We start from the raw sequence: 18,252 nt of genomic DNA on the forward strand, positions 1-18,252 counted from the left end.
ACATTTTGTCGTCAGATTTCCTTAGTTTCATGTTTACTTAAAACAGTTGAGTGACAAACTTTTTATTTTATAATTTTAACCTTCACAGCATTAACATAGGTCATAAAGAAGTTTTCTGGAAACTTTCAAGTCAAAATATGCAATAGGAAAAAAGTTATGTGACGTTATAGACGAGTGGCACTCCTCCAAAAAACGCTTATTTCTCGAGATATTGACCACGGTGTGGTGAATGGCTAATTTTCGTCATACTGAATGTTTTTGAAGGTGCTGAAAACGAAAATGAGGTTTATTTTGAATTTTAAATGGGGGAACATTGTCAAAATCGCAATTTTACCATAAAAGTAAAAAAATGAAATCATGGTTTTCTTAAAATTAAAAGTTACACCAGTTTTTTTTCTATAAAACATTTTGTTCTTTGTACTCTATATTTTAACATAAACTTGATTAAAAAGCTAAATTTCAAATTTTGTAACTCACCTTTTGCGATTAAACTTTGCAATTCAGGAATCTGCACCTTTTACTTAAAAAAATGCATAACTTTTAATATAATAAGACTGAATGATTGAAACAGGTCCGATTGTCTTCAGAAAGGTGAGAAATATATACCATAAATTTTAGCAAATATGTAATATTAAAATGGAACAGAGTTGCAGCGATTTAAACACAAAAAAACGTAATTTAATTTTTTTCCATTTTTAGGGTAAAATTGCGGTTTTGTCAATGTTTTCCCACATAAGATTCAAAATAAACCTCATTTTCGTTTTCAGCACCATCAAAAATATAAAGTATGACCAAAATTAGCCATTCACCAAGCAGTGGTCAGCATCTCCAGAAATAAGCGTTTTTTTTTTAATTTTGAGTGCTACTCGTCTATAAAGTCACATGACTTTGTTTACATAGCAAATTTTCCAGAAAACTTCTTTATGACTTATGTTTAAATGCTGTGTTAGATAAAATTTTAAACTAAAAAGTTTGTCACTCAACTTTTTTAAGTAAACATGAAACTAACGAAATCTGACGACAACATGTTTAAAAATTAACAACTCCTCTTTTAATTCTTTTAATCCTTTCGGACAAATTTCATTGTTATCTAAATACTTCAAAGATGACACACTAAAATTTTCAAAAGGAAATATTTACAGCGACCAAAGATACAGCGTGTGTTGAAAAATCATCAAAATTGATTTTTGCCTTATTGCTTAAAATTTGATTTTTTGAACATGTTCCACCAATTCTAGATAAAAATAAACTTCATATTCTGATTCAGCGGCCTCGAAAACATAACGAATGACCAAAATTTGCTATTCACCTATCGTGGTCGCTTTTTCGATTTCTAAGCCTCAAATTAGGGGTGTGCCGCTTGCCTATTATGTTATCGTTATTATTTTCGATATAAGGGTGGTTTCTAAGCTGATTGTGTCTAAAATTTGAGACGTCATTTGTTTGCACATACTTCTCTAATTATTATCATACTACACAAGGGAGTGCAAAAAACAACGTATGGAGAAGAGGATACAACTTTGAATTGTACATTAACGCATATACAGAACCACATTTATGAAAATTAGAAGACTGTACTGGATGGGCCACGTAGACAGGATGTAGGAAGACCTAGCCCCCAAGAAAATCAATACCAAGAAACTAATAAGGTTTCTGAAATTAAAATCACCGACTGGAAGCGGAAGCTCATAATAGTTCGGAATAGCAGAAGATCTTAGAACAGACTAAGACTTAAGACCCGCACAGATTTGTGGTGCTCATGATGATGATGATAAAAGAACACCAATAAAAAACTGATATGCACAATTATTAAAGGTAGAAAACGGGCATAGATTGTTCATGTGATTCGAAACGAAAAGTACTACATTCAGAGTGATTCAGAATGATCACCAACGTCCGTTGAGGATACGGAACTGGGAGAAGAAGTAGCCTTTTTCTAGAACACAGTCTATTCCTATTTGTCTGCGAATCTTCATATTTTTACGTGTGGTTCATAAGATTATCATATTTATTCTTCTCTTTTTCTGTCTCATCGTCATCACAGGCGTTCAATCCTAGTGGACTATGACAATTCTGGGGCATATAGTAATACTTTTTCTAGGTGGATTATTCCTGTTTGGTTTACTTCTTATAGATCTATATGCGTCTTTGCAGCGTTGGTTATGTATTTCCAATCTGTTCTCTTTCTGCATCTTCTCATCCAGTCTTTTATTTTTATTATTTTTATGTCTTCCTCTATCTGGTTCCATCATTTTATCCTGGATCTTCCTGTCTGGGTATGTCTCATACTATTGCAACAACCTTGCCGTGTCCATTCAGTTGAATTTCAGAGTTGCAATTTTCGTACTGCATTTGTTACTTTCGTACCTACTAAGAGATATTTCTCCATTGGGGATTCGATCTTTTAGTAAAACAACCAGCACACAACGGTCGATTTTAGACTTTCATACTTTTTCAGCACTAAAGTTTCTGCGCCATAGATAAGTACTGGTAATAAGCTTCGAAATAAGCACAAAAACCAACATATAATGATATAAAAGCAGTTAAAGAAAACAAACACATACCTGAAGGTTTCAGAAGGACCATTTGACAACGAAGCATAAGATACATTATATTTACCTTTTACTGGCAAGCCAGAATAGCAAAGATTCATGATATTATAACGAACAATGTCACAAACTCTTTATTTCGAGCAGAAAAATATGATTAGCATATTGAACAGGTTCGCTAGCTTTTATCGTGAAATAAAGACACGATTGTTTTACGATCAGAAAAACATTATTGGAGATTATAAAATGATTAGACAACAACTGTTGATAGGCAAATAGTGTTTACTACACATGTTTGCATAATTTAGTACATCAAAAGGTGCCGATATTGGAGTAATTGCAACAAATGTTAATAGGTAATACCATAAAATTTAAGTACATACACTATACACATATCACAGAGTAATAGACCATACAATTTTATTATTCTTTACTGAAAAAATCAGAATTTCACCTCTAAATATCATAAATATCCCTAGATACTATAAAAACTATTGAAAACATTTTCCAAAACAACAAAATGGAAGTCATGATGCATGGACAACTTACAGAACCTATGGACATAGGTAGAATGAGATAGGGGAACTCATTCAGCCTATGCTCTTCAATTTAATCATGGATGGAATCATCAAAAGCGTCAACAAAGACAGAGGATACAGAATGGGAAACAAAGAAGTAAAAATTCTCTATTACGCAAACGACGCAATATTGATAGTCTACAAAGATTAGTCCACATATTTAACATAAGAGCAAAAGAATTCAATATGACAATTTCATCTCAGAAACCCAAAACAAAAATTTCTTACGTTTTTTCACTATCTCATCTATCATATTTCTTAAAAGTACTAGGCTTAAATTTCTTTTTTGTCTAATTCCTTGCGTTGTTTCGAATGGTTGCGATTGCATATTTTGTATTCTTATTGTATTTATTGTTTTCACATAAATATATACGTTTGTTTCTACTAGGTCTTTGCTTTCTTTTTTCCTTTTCAGGCTGTCTGTGTCTAGAAAACAGGCAGGATGTCTATTAGTCTAGGCGCCAAATAGAGGTCACCGTGTCTTTTTCAATTCTGATGGACAAACTCAACGGTTTCTTATGGATTTTTGGCTGCTGATTACTAATTTTAAGGGTGGATTTCGATCCGAGTGGTCAAAAAATCGCTATAAACAATTTAATTGTTTATAAGCCTCTGGCTCATAAACTAATAGAGATAAAAAATGTTGCAAATAAAATTTGTATCTTAATAAAAAACGATGAAAAAAAAAACGTTTTATAAACTTAAATCCAACAATTATAACTCAAGATATTGTAAAATTAGTGCACAATACAAATATTGCAAATTGCAAAATAAGTAATTTTCGAAGCTTTATCGATTGTAACTCGGCTTCTACGAATGCAAATGAGCCTTAGAAGACCTCATTTTAAAGTTGAATTAATAGGATTCCAAACAAAGTTTGTTAAATTAATTTATCTTCATTTGTTTTAAAGTTATACCCGTTTGAAGTTATAATTTTCTTTAAAAAATATACATTAATTTGTTTATAAAGGTTTCAAGCAAATTTGAGCTTTAAAATTTATACTTTAATTAACAATAATGATAGAACTCAAAAGGAACAATTTGAGCTTATGAAAATGTTCGTAAGTTTATTTTTGGCCAAGATATCGATATTTTGGCTACCAATTTCGCCATTTACTTGACTGTGAGCCTATCTTACGCCTCATAGCGTGCCATTAAAATATCGATATTTTGGCCAAAAATACACTTACGAACATTTTCATAAGCTCAAATTGTTTCTTTTGAGTTCTTCTATCATTATTGTTAATTAAAGTATTATTGGTTATAGCTCAAATTTGTTTGAAACCCTTATAAACAAATTAATGTACAATTTTTTTAAAGAGAAAATACAACTATTTAAAGAAAATTATCAATGTCAAATAAACGTCAAATTGAAAGGCAGTTTATTTAGAAGTTCTCCTAAAAATTATTAATTTTTAAGGTTTTTTCTTAACTTTTTGAGTATTACGAGTAGTATAAAGAAGTACTAAACCAGTGATCTGTAAGAAAGTGTGAAATTTAGCGCCTAGAAGTTAAATTTCAGAAAACAAATAATATGGAAGGTATACCACCCGAACCTCCAGATAAAGGTAAATTTTATGTAGAAATGGAAGGAGATGGGATGATGGAATATGAGGAATTAAATAAAAATAACAATAGAGTAAATAATAAGGTAACAAACAAACAAAACCAAACAAGTAGTACTATTGAGGTAAGTAACAAATTTAGTTGCAATAACGATGAAACTTTGACAAATTTAAATCAAACAGATAAGTCAGGTAAGCAAAACTTAAATAAAGTAATAAATTTAAGATTAAAACATAGATATCAATTTGGAGATAATGCACCTTATATAGTACACATAGAAAATAAAAACGGTAACATTGGTCGATTACACAGGATCGGCACGGCCCGTTTGATTTTAAGTGCAGTACCTGAAATTGAAAATAATATCACACAAATTACAGTAGTTGGTAGAAATAAAATCAAGGTAGAACTAAATAATTTTGCTAGTGCTAATAAATTAATTGATTCTCAAATTCTTAAAAGCAAAGAGTATGAGGCATATATTCCAACGTTTTTTACTCAAAAGAAAGGTGTTATAAAATTGGTAGATAAAGAGATAGAAGATAATGATTTATTATCATTAATTAAACCTAGATTTGGAATTAAATTCGAAGTATTACATGTAAAAAGAATTATGCGGAAAGTGATTCAAGATAATGGTAATACTAATTATGTAAAAACAGGAACCGTAATTGTCACTTTTAAAGGTCAGTCTATACCAAAAAATGTAATAATAGAAAAAATGATATACGAGGTGGAAAATTATACACCCAGAATAATCCAATGTTTAAAGTGTTTGAGATTTGGGCATATAAGTGCCCAATGTAGAGGAAAAGATAGGTGTGAAAGATGTGGCGAAGAACACAACAAATCTAATTGTTCCAATCCGAATAATTTACTTTGTGTATTGTGCAAAGGAAAACACAGCGCTACTGACAAGGGAGCAGATTGTACAGAAAGACAAAAACAGGAATATATTAAAAAAGTTATGAATAATGAAAATATAACATATTATGAAGCTAATAATAAATATAAAAAATGTTATTCAACAGTAAGTAAAGACCAAGAAAATACTTCAAATAAATATACAATATCTAAACGAAAAAGATCAAGTAGTATTGATTCTAGTAGTGTAGATAAAGAAACAATGGAAGCGCGCAGAAAAATTTTGCAAACACCAAGAATACAAAGTCAGCCTTGTTATAATTTTAATAATCCCATTTATTCTAACACAACACAAACACAAAACGATAATCAAAATAATATAGGAGAAATAATAGTAAACTTTATTTCAGCAACATTAAATCAAATTAATCACAATTTAGATCAAAAAACGTTGGAATTATTAAAAAACAATATTTCACAATTATTATTACCTCGTGATGGCTAACGTTTCATTTCTTCAATGGAATGCGAGATCAATTAAAACAAATAAGGGTTATTTAGAAAAATTCTTGTATGACAATAAAATAGATATAGGATTAATATCAGAAACTTGGTTAAAAAAAAGTAATTTTATTAACTTTACTGGTTATAATGTCTTTAGGAATGATAGAGATGATGGATATGGTGGAGTAGCCATCCTTTTGAAAAAATTAATAAAATTTTACAACAGTCCTACTTTTCACCAAATTAATGACATAATGTGCAATAGCATATCAATTAAAATTCAATCCGGAAAAAAGTTAAACATTTATTCAATATACGTAAAACCAAATCTTAAAATCACTCTAAATGAATGGAAAAAGTTTTTTAATAGTCTAGAGAAGCCTTTTATAATTGGTGGTGATTTTAATAGCCACAATTATGTTTGGGGTTGTAGTACTGCAGATACTATAGGAAAAAATCTGTTAGAAGCTATTGAGGACTGTAATCTTGTAATTTTAAATAATGGTAAAGAAACTTTGATGCGTAGACCGAATAGCAATAATAAATCTGCAATAGATCTTACAATATGCTCAGCAAATATTAGTCATTTTTTCGATTGGGATGTTGTGGACGAGACATTAGGATCAAATCATTTTGCTATTATTATTAAGTCAAATATTAATGTTAATAAAGCGGAATGTGTAAATACAAAATTACAATGGAACATAAATAAAGCGGATTGGTCTCTTTTCTCTTCTATCACTGATAATTTCATGGAAATAGATAATAATTTAAATTACCAACAATTTTTAAATAAATTAAACGAATATTGTAAGATATGTATACCGGAGAAGAGAACAGGGACTAATCCACGATTTAGAAAAACTTGGTGGAATGACAATTGTAAAAAGGTAATAGAAGAACAAAAACTAGCTTTACGCAAGTTTAAACTACAGTCTAATATACAAAATTATATAAATTATAATAAATGTGTAGCGAAAACCAAAAAAGTTGTATTAGAGAGTAAGCGTAATGCATGGAGAAATTTTTGTAAAACTTTAAACAAAAATACACCAATTAAAGATATGTGGAATCAAGCCAAACGATTACAAAACATTTTTAAACCACAAGTAAATCCAGTGACTGAAGGAGAATGGGTTGAGGAGTTTTTAAGAAAATTATGTCCAGATAATATATTTTCAAAAATTAATGTAATGGAAAGAAAAAACTCTATGCATCCACTTTCAATTCCATTTAGTTTCTGTGAATTAGAAATAAGCCTTAAGAATAAGAAAAATACTTCTCCAGGTATAGATAATGTACATTATATTATGTTGGCCAATTTACATCAAAAAGGGAAAGAAACACTATTAAATTTTTTTAATCAAATATGGTTATCAGAAGATATTCCAGATAACTGGAGAGAGTACCGGGTGATTCCTATTCTCAAAACAAATCGGAATCCTGATTCAGCAGAATCTTATAGAGGTATTTCATTGAGCTCCTGCATAACAAAAACACTGGAAAGAATGATAAAACTTAGGCTCGAAAGTTGGCTAGAAAAAAACAATAAATTATCACAAACACAATTTGGATTTCGAAAAAATCATTCTACTGTGGAAGCTGTGAGTCATTTGGTAACAGATATAAATTTAGCGTTTACGAAAAATTCTTCAGTAATCGCTCTTTTATTAGATGTTGAAGCAGCATACGACAACGTTAATTTAAATATACTATATAACAAAATGATACAAATAGGTCTGCCAGAATGCTTCTGTCAAAAAATAATAAAATTGTATGACTGTAGAAAAATTTATATATCGGTAAATAATAACACATTTGGTCCAAGACTAGCGATGGGTGGTTTACCTCAAGGAGGAATATTAAGCCCTTTGTTATATTTAATTTACACTTCTGATATAGAAAAAAATTTAAACTCAACAAAAATTTTACAATTTGCAGATGATATAGTTATTTATCAAGAAAACATTAAAATAGAAAATGCAGTCAAATCCATTGAAGAAGGACACAAACATATTAAAATATGGAGTGAATTACATGGACTAAATATATCTGATTCCAAAACCAAATTATGTATTTTTACAAGAAAACGAAAAGAAATACCCAATCACATCTTAATAAACAATATATCCTATCCTGTACAAAGTTATGTTAAATATTTGGGTATTACTCTGGATAGACAGCTTCTCTGGAAAGAACATATAGACCATATAGTTAAAAAAACAGAAAAAGGAATAAACCTTCTTCGATTCGTATCACACTTACGTTGGGGAGCAGATCCAAATATTTCTTTGTTGTTATTTAAAAATAATATAAGAGCTATATTCGACTACGGATCAATATTATACAGTGACGCATCACAGTGTCATTTAAATAAAATAGACAAAATCATTAATAAATCCCTTAGATTGTGTATAGGAGCCCTAAGAAGTACACCGATAAATAATCTACAAGTTGAATGCTGTGAAATGCCGATGGATATAAGACGAAAAAAACTTGGCATCAACCTTTTAGTTAGATTGTATGAAAAAAAGGCAAGTTTAATTTCCAAAATACATCAACTGTTTTTAGCAGACTTGACAGAAAAATATTGGATAAAAAAGAAAACTCTAAATATGGTAGATTTATATTCAAAAATGACAATATATGATAAACAACTTTATAAATATGACATAAACCCAAATTATAATATTGACTTTAATAGTATGGAACAAGTTCAGGTATACTTTTTAAGGGACTATAGCAAGTTGCCTATATCTTTAAGAAAATTAGTGTTTATCTCCGACAGTTCACAAATGTTCAAAGATTATTGTATGCTATATACAGATGCATCAAAAAATATTGAAGGTGTGGGATGTGCCTATTGGGATAGCAGTAATAAAATTAGTAAAATGTTTAAACTAAATTCTATTATGAGTATATACACAGCTGAATTAATAGCGATAATGGAAGCACTAAAATATTTATCTAATATAAATCATTCAAAGTTTATAATTTTTAGTGACAGTAAAAGTTCTCTTAGTAAAATTAGTGCTATAAATCCTAAATCAAAAGTGAACTACATTGAATTATATATCATAAATAAAATTAAAGAACTTCAGCAACAAGGAAAGTCTGTTAAGTTGGCATGGGTTAAAAGCCACTGTGGAATAACTGGAAATGAAATGGTAGATGAATTGGCTAAAAACGCGGTGACACAAGGAGTATTAACCCATTATCTTTGTACGCCAAAAGATATTGAATCAAATTTATTCAAAGAGATTAAGAAAGAATGGAAAGAAAGGTATATTGATGAAAACGTAAATACAGGAAACCACTACAGATCAATCAGAAACTATATAACGGATAAACCTTGGTTTTCTAAAATGGAGTCGACAAAAGATATGATAAGAACCATATGCAGAATGAGATTTGACCACTGTCTTACTCCATCATATTTATTTAAAATTAATATAGCTGATAGTCCACAATGTATTTGTGGACAGTTGGGCAATCTACAACACAAAATTTTGACCTGTTCTCTTATCTCTAATAAAGTTAATATGTTTTTAAATTCACTGTATTCTTTGACTGATGTCCACCATCCCATTAATTTAAATTATTTATTAACATTAGAAAATAATGAGTTGGTATACCGACTATTGTATAAACATATTTTAGATATTAAGCTTAAATTGTAATTGTAAAATATAGAGTAAGTATTTCTTGTAAATTGTTATATGTTAAAAGAAAAAGAAAAGAAAAGAAAAGAAAAAAAAAAAAGAAAAGAAATATAAAAAAAAATAATAAAATAAAAATAAAAAAAAAAAAAAATAAAAAAAAATAAAAAAATAATAAAAAAAAAAGAAAGAAAAAATATAAAAAAAGATATATAAAAAAAAATAGAAAAAAAAATATAATAATAAAAAAAATATGTAGATAAAAATGAATGACGAACTTGGACAGTCCATAGTAAAATAGCTTTCGAATGAAGTAGAGGGCTAAAGAAGAATGTTGCAGTTTTTGCTGTGGAACTCTGAGAACATCATTTGGAAAAAAATTAATAAAAATATATATATATAAAAAATTATTAAAAAAAATACAAAAATAATTATTTATTAGTAGAATTGTTTATTATATTAGTATTAGTTTTAGGATAAGATACGAAAAAATGACTAATAAAATAAAAAATAGTAAAATTGGCGAATGGATTTAGTGTCCGCAGTCATATAAACCCAAACAAACAACAACAAAGAAAATTATAACTTCAAACGCGTATAACTTTAAAACAAATAAAGATAAAGTAATTTAACAAACTTCGTTTGGAAGCGTATTAATTAAGCTTTAAAATGAGATAAGCCGAGTTACGATTGATAAAGCTTCAAAAAATACTTCTTTTGCAATTTGTATTGTGCACTAATTTTACAATATCTTGAGTTCTAATTGTTGGATTTAAGTTTAGTAAACGTTTTTTTCTTCGTTTTTTATTAAGGAACAAATTTTATTTGAAACATTTTTTATCTCCTTTAGTTTATGAGCCAGAGCCTTATAAACAATTAAATTGTTTATAACAATTTTTTGACCACTCGGATCGAATCCACTCTCGAAATTCATAATCAGCAGCCAAAAATCCATAAGAAACCGTTGAGTTTGTCCATCAGAATTGAAAAGGACACAGTGACCTCTGGCGCCTAGACTCTATAAAACTTATATGATACTTGTTTATTTTCTTTAAGGCTTTTTCTATTACCTGTTGCCACGTGAATATGCGGTCTTGTGTGTTATGTTTTTTTCTGAATTCACTTTGTACGTTCTCTAGTTTATGTTTTATTTCTCTTCTGATTTTCTTCCTATTATTATTTCGTTTAGTTTTACTGCTACACATAATAGGGGATATGCCCCTATGGTTCTGACAGTTTCTTTGTAGTTCCCTTCTTGTGCACTGGTAGAGGTCCCGTCATTTGGATGGCACTAATTTGCATATTATGACGCATCTAAAAATGGTCTACGAACCATCTTTTAAAGTTGATTTAATGATAATGCTAATGCGTGGCTTAGAAAGAAACTTTTTTTACTTCTAACCAAGTGCAATAATATGCAAATTAGTGCCTTCTATATTTTTTCTTCCATCTTATATTTAGGATGTATAAGAATCTTCTCTTTTTTCTTCTACATTATTTAAACATTTCTGAACTAACTTAATCGCATAGTTATTACATCTGAGTTAAATTTATATTAAATAAATATTACGTTTTTTGGACTACATTGGTGTATCTGATGTGAGAGATGGTTCTGCAATAAGACATTGCTGGACAATGTCTTAGAACAATTAAACATTTCTAAATAAAAGTTTACAAACAAAGGTAATCCGAAATTTTCTTATGTTTTGAAATCAATTTAGGTGCAGCTAAAGCAACAAGTTCAACAGCCAAATCTCTGCTTTCTATAATTTGCAAATGTAATTTTAACTATTTATAATGGGAAATAAGCCACAATATTATTAAAATATTTTTTTTTAATATTATTTTGGCTTATTTCCCATTATAAATAGTTAAAATTGTAAAAAATGCCACAAGAAAATAGCTTCAGAACAACATTGCAAATGTAAGTAAAGCACAGATTGTTTACGTTACAAATTATTCGCGATTAAAACTGAATATAGAGGGCAGGTCGAATGCAGTAAAATGGCCGAAATAAATGGTATAAACAAACATTGAATTGAGAAACAGAACAACACCGAATTGATTTAAAATATTTTAATGTACGCTGAATCAACAGCTTTCTGGTTTGTTTATACCACTTTTAGTAGTTTAAATTTATTCCACCAGAGGTCAGATACTTTGTTTTCAATTGCAAATAGAAGACAAAGATTTGGCTGTTACCTGAATGGCAGCTAATCTGGAAAGCTCAACGTAGATGGCGCTAGTGTATTTGGAGGTCACGTCAACTGTCCAAGTCTATATATTTCTAAGTAAATATTGCATTTATTTCGCTTTGTGAAATTAATTTGGGAAAATAAGATGCCTCAATGTTGTCATGTACCTTTGTGATCATCTAGAATAGAACATCAGGACCTTTTCCCAAAGATAATCTGATGAGAAAAAAGTGGATTTTAGTAATAAGAAGAGATAAATGTGTGCCGATTATAAATGCCCGTATCTGCAATAAACATTTTGTTGAAACAGATTACGTATTGCCCCTGAATTCGACTGCAAAAACATAAATAGATACGATTTATTTGTCTTTTATTTTTTTTTTATTTATACACATTAAGATTATCCATATTGTTTATAAATGGTATTTTTCAGCCAAGGCTGGAACCATATATTTGCCAAAAAACTCTTTGGCTTTCGGGATTATTTCATTATGAATTAAATCATTATTTCTCCTTATATAAATACATCTCATATCTTTTGTTGTCCAGATGACAGAATCAGAGAACTCACGAATAGTGACTAACATCTGAGTTGGTATCACTTGATAATAATAATTTGAATTAGATTTCAAACATAATTATTCATTTTTCATTTCTAAGTATGGTAAACTATCCGAAGTAATCACTGAATTTGTTATTGAATAGGAACACTTAACTTCTGGCATATAGTAGTTGTTAGTGATCCCACAAGTCCTTCAGGAGAAGCAGCTCAAGGGATGGTCCAATGAAATGAAAAGTCCACAGATAATGAAATGGTTAGTATTTGCCTCCTCATAGGCACGGATAGTCATTTTTCATATTTCTTACCCCAACCTGTTGCGCTAGAGCTTAAAGATTTTGGTTCAATAGTAAATTTACAAAAGATTTTATATTATTCCTCTCTGTCATGTGAATAACTTTTTTCCAGTAATTCTCGCATTTCTTTTCAATTCGCTCTTCAACTGAAAATCAGTCCAAGATCCGTATTTTCTGCATTTTCTGCCATAATTTATTAAATCGCAATAGGTAGTTCAAATAAAAATACCATATAAGCTTAAAGAACTGTCAAAATGTGTTGACCCCCAACTACACTAGCGCCACCAAGCGGGAACAACGGCGTACATAGCTGCCATTGATTTCAAAACGTAAGCGATCTTAGGATTTTCTTTGTTTTTAATAGATGTCGCTGTAGCGTCTTTTGCATACTATTTTTCAATAATTTGCCAACATGACAGGAAGAATTTGTTTCTATAGGGCTTTTCAACGATTCTCATTTGTTTCGAGCTTCTGTCATATTATGTCGTACAATCCGTGTATAATATTAATATACGACACATAACGAAAGCTGGAAACAAATGAGAATCGTTGAAAAGTCCTATTCAGAGAGCTTACCGCAGTACGCTCTGATGATTATACAAGGATGAAATGCGTATTGGCTCCGTGCGTCTCCCCTCTACTTACAGTCACGTGACACGCTGTCAGACTTTGTCAGGACGTTTTAACATTGAGTCTTATGGGATTATTTTGTTAAACTTGAATATTTTATTTTGTAGTGATAATAACCGAATACAATTGTTAGAATTAATTAGTTATTAATTTATACCGTAATTTACAGTGCAACAAAAATATTTCCTTTTTCGTTAATAAAGATTTATTGCCATAAACTGCGATAGTGAGGTTATGTATACAAAATCAAACTGATAATCAATATTGGAAAGTGAAGAATTTATATCAAATTAAGTGCGTTTTTATTTTTTGTTTATATTAATACATAATATCACTAGCGTGACACGGCATTTTTTTAAATGTCTCATTTAAACATACACAAAGCGTCCTGATAAAATTTCAAAAAACCGCCACCATGAGCAGGTCGGTCGATTTTGCTTTGACACTTTGTTAACGCTCGGAGCGAATAAGCGAATGGCGGTGGTCTCTGTATTGAATTTAAATCTTAACTGTCTTTCGTAAAAGTTTACAATTTAAGAAATTAGAAACTAAAATATAAAATAATAAAAAAAAAACGCCAAAACCAACCTTGCTGATTCTTCCTCCAGTTTGGATCGTGGAAAATATAACGGTAATAGAACTTCGTAAATACCTAAATCTACTTTATCGATAACAAATATCACAGTGTCTATCGAACTGCCGTGATTTTCGAAAAAACGTCGCACAGTACCTAAAAACCAAAAGAACAGAGTTACTAATAAATTAAACAAAATAAAATACGTTTGTTAGATTAATTGGATTATTAGTAAGTGCAGTCAATTATTTAATAATGGGTGTACCAACCAAAATTAAGTTATTCAAATGTTATGCTTTGTCGATACCCATAAAAATCAGGTTACTACGATGTTATATCTTTCCTATACTGTTGTACGGAGTTGAGTCGTGGACTTTCACAGAAGCCACCTGCAAGAAAATTGAGGCTTTTGAAATGTGGCTCTATCGTCGAATCTTCAAGATATCTTATACCGACCACATTACTAATCAGGGAAAATTCTTCCTTGTGGATTTTAATCAGGGTGTTTTGCTGAGAATGCAAAAATAAAAAGAGCTGTTAATCACAATAAAAACAGCCAAAATCGGATACTTACCTCGGTCACATACTGAGGAACAGTGAAAGATATGAACCTTCAAAGCGGGGTTTTTAAATATTGTCTCAAATTATCTTTTACTTTTTGAAAATAACTAAAACCGAATGAGGAATATGGATGCCACTTGTCACGTAGTAGATAGTATCATCAGTGTACATCAGCAGTTATTTTACAACCAACTATTTGTATTGAACTAAATTGAACGAATCTAAATATTACCAAAAAGAAATAAATAGGGTTAATATAATTCTTTATCAAACCAATTCTGTATTTGATTGTTTGATTCATAAGAAGATAATATTTATATTACATTGTATCAATTTGTTTGATCAACATTATTTACCTAATGATAAGAAGATTGTTCCTTATAAACATTTGCAACTATGTAATTAACAAAGTGTTCAAAAGTAACGGCAGGTTATTGTCGTGAGAAATCATTTTTATAATCCGCACCAAAAAATAGGTACTAAATAATGGTTTAAGTACTTTTTAAGAAATAGATTTACAAAATAGCTAAGAATCATAGAAATTCTGAATACACACAAGACAACGAAAATATAAATCGACTATACCCTATATCGAATGCACTAATACAGTGGAACTCGCTTTGGAATAGCCTTCGTGCCAAGCAAAACTATTCCTATAACAGGGATATTCTAATAACCGATCATTGGTAGCTAGTAAAAACGTTTTTGAACCTCAAATGTTTATTCCTTAAACCGGGATATTCTTATAACCGGTATTCTAATAAGCGGGTTCGACTGTAGTAATAACGGGGGACACACTAAATAAGAGACCAAGAATAACACGGCTTTATAGAAATGCCTCCCACTTTTTCAGGTAAATATTTTCATACATGAAATGCCTCCCAGGTACAATCGAAATGCCTCCGTTTCGTTAATCGTTTAGGCTGATATTTTGTCTATTTAATCTCTGTATAATGAGACGGTGTTGCCAAATCATAATTTAAATAGGTACTATCTATCTATTTTGATTTATAAAAAATGGACATTATATTCCTCTTGTCTTTTGTTTGCTTCAAGATAAAAAGTCATCTTCATAATATATTATCTCGCTTTTAAATAAATCATAGAAGAATGATTTAAAATTAAAATTGTCCTGTATCCCCTAAAGTAATACCTTCAGACTTTGAAATTTCCATTCATAATAGTATCCGTATGGCATTTCCTGAAGCAGATCTTCATGGATGTCGCTTTCATTTGGGTCAGGCATGGTATAGAGAGGTTCAAGCACTGGGCTTACCTCCAGAATACCAGAAAAAAAGGTGTTGACTTAACTGAAATTACGAATTTTTTTATTTATATTTTTTGTCTTTCATTCTTACATCCTGAAGACGTGAGCGATTTCCTTGCTATAGATTTGGCAGAAATTAAACCAATCGATGAAAGAGTCACCCAGTTTTGTGATTATCTTGTCGATAATTACATATCTGAAAATTCGACATTTCCTCCACATCTTTGGGCTGAGCAATCTTCATCCTTACAAACAACCACAAACCCATGCGAAAGTTTTCATTCCAAGTATGTATAATTGTTCGTTCTACTGCCCTCATCCTAACATTAATAATTTTATTGATATAATTTTACAATTTCAAATTTATTTATTTAGCGTATGGCTTAAGTATATCACAGAACATATTTATATTTATGCATTATACAATGCATCACAAACAGATGTCCAATTTTTTTATATATTCGATTGACCCTTCGGTTGCCATTACAAAGTCTATAGGGTCGCCTGTGTATGCTCTGCGTGGGCAGTCCTGAACAATGTGACTGATCGTCTGTCTTGCAGCGCCGCAGTCACAAGAAGGCAAGGGGAGTTTACCCCATCTGTGGAGGGAGTCGGCGCATCTTCCACAGTTTGTTCGAATTCGATTAAGGGCTGCCCAAATCTTACGGGGACGTTCAAATTCGCCAGGTTTCCCTATGATGTCCGGTAGACTATGGTAATGTGGATCTGTCCTACTTTCCCAATCTTCTCTCCATCGGGTATTTAAGTCAAAGTTAAATTTACAATTTCAAATAAATACCTACATTAAAATGAATTCTGTTTCGACACCAAAAAAAATGTTGCGGAAAGTACAGCAAAAATAAAGTTTCTAAATGAAAAAATTTTAGAATTAAGAGAATGTAAAATAGATTAGAATTTGTGAAAGTAGTACCTATTATATAAATTTAGGAAACATATTTTTTAACTTTATATTTCTATACACATTTTGTAATATTTTCCAAATAAGTTTTTTGTGATGTTATTTTTAATAAATCTATAAAATACTTTTTATGTTTTTGTATATATTGTCAAATTATTAATAACAAAAAATAATGGTTATTATAAATATTATAATGGTTATAAAATAATTATATATGTATAAGTTACTTGAAATTTATAAATACTGCCTAGTATCAATAATGTTGAAAATAAAATAAATTAAATAACAAAATACTAATTTTACCAAAAATGTAAAAAGGGGAGACGATGTGGCAACGTCTCACCTTCACATAAAGGTTAGAAGCATGTAATTTATTTAGAGCTTGGGAGGCAATTCGTATGTGACCATTTTAGCGACAGGTAAGAAACCCTTCTTCGGGAGGCATTTCATATGCGCCCGAATAACAAATAGAACCAGAATAGAACATTCTACATAATAGAAAACCTCACAGGAATTTCTGCAGAGAAACTCTGAACAGGCACTACCTTCTATGCCTATGCAATAAGGATGATGATGATGAAGATATTTAATTTCACAAAATAAATGTAAAAATTAGAGTTTTTTATAAAGATAATATCATAAAAATCATCAAAAAATTTAACCTTGTAACAATTTAATAATTTATCACACAGATAAATCATGATAAATAATCAAAAATATTGGTTCACTCAACATAAAGTTTAAATTAAAGTTTTCTTGTGAATTTTCATTTATATGATATTATTAAATGTAGTAATAAATGAAAACTCTCTAAGGGTACGGCCAGACTTGCGAGCGATTTATCGCGCGAGATAAATCGTTCACGACAATGTAGCGGGCGACAAGCGAGAAGCTGTCCACCGAAAGGCGATTCAAATATCAGTTTTTGTCATGCCTCTCACATGAACGCGTCTATGTTCTCTTCTTTTAGAATATGATCCATTCCTAGTGTTTATTAAAAGGCAAAAGGAAGTATGGTGTGTAGGTACATCCCATTAATAGATATAGGAAAGCATACGGGGAATTTCATCACTTATACTAAGTGCTGTTTCGCATTATAAGAATTTTGAACGTGCGAGGGTTTTCTTGTGCGGTAGTTTTGACGCACTTGTTCTTTTCACACAATAAGAATTGAGTCGCACGAAGATATTTTGCTGTGTTGTTTGGTATATTATTTTTATTTACAATTTGTGGCTGAGGTAGGTACATGATACGATGTATCATTATAGGCTATTGATTATGTTCAAAATAAGAGAGCTAAAAGGAACTACAACGTTAATGGGATTTTATTGTCTCATATGGTCAATGGGCCTCTAAGTTTGGGGTGAATTAGTCCCTAGGCACAGGGTGAATTAGGGTGAGTTCTATGCACTTTTGGTACAAAGGTGTCTACAGGAAAATTGTTCCAGGTTAAATTTACTATCGAAATATTACATTTCAAAGTCAAAAATATTTTTGTTTACAAAAATATATTCAAAAGAAAAGCAAAAAA

General features: G+C 30.2%; 1 protein-coding gene across 1 annotated transcript in view; it reads right to left on the reverse strand.

Moving 5' to 3' along the window:
• Positions 1 to 18,252, reverse strand: part of LOC114331990 (protein GDAP2 homolog) — a 301,926-nt gene that overhangs the window by 119,249 nt on the left and 164,425 nt on the right. The window contains exon 6 of the mRNA XM_050644685.1: positions 13,989 to 14,130. Coding sequence (XP_050500642.1) covers positions 13,989 to 14,130 — 142 coding nt within the window. The remainder of the gene's footprint in view (positions 1 to 13,988; positions 14,131 to 18,252) is intronic.

This window comes from Diabrotica virgifera, chromosome 2, assembly GCF_917563875.1.
Source record: "Diabrotica virgifera virgifera chromosome 2, PGI_DIABVI_V3a".
NCBI lineage: Eukaryota > Metazoa > Arthropoda > Insecta > Coleoptera > Chrysomelidae > Diabrotica > Diabrotica virgifera.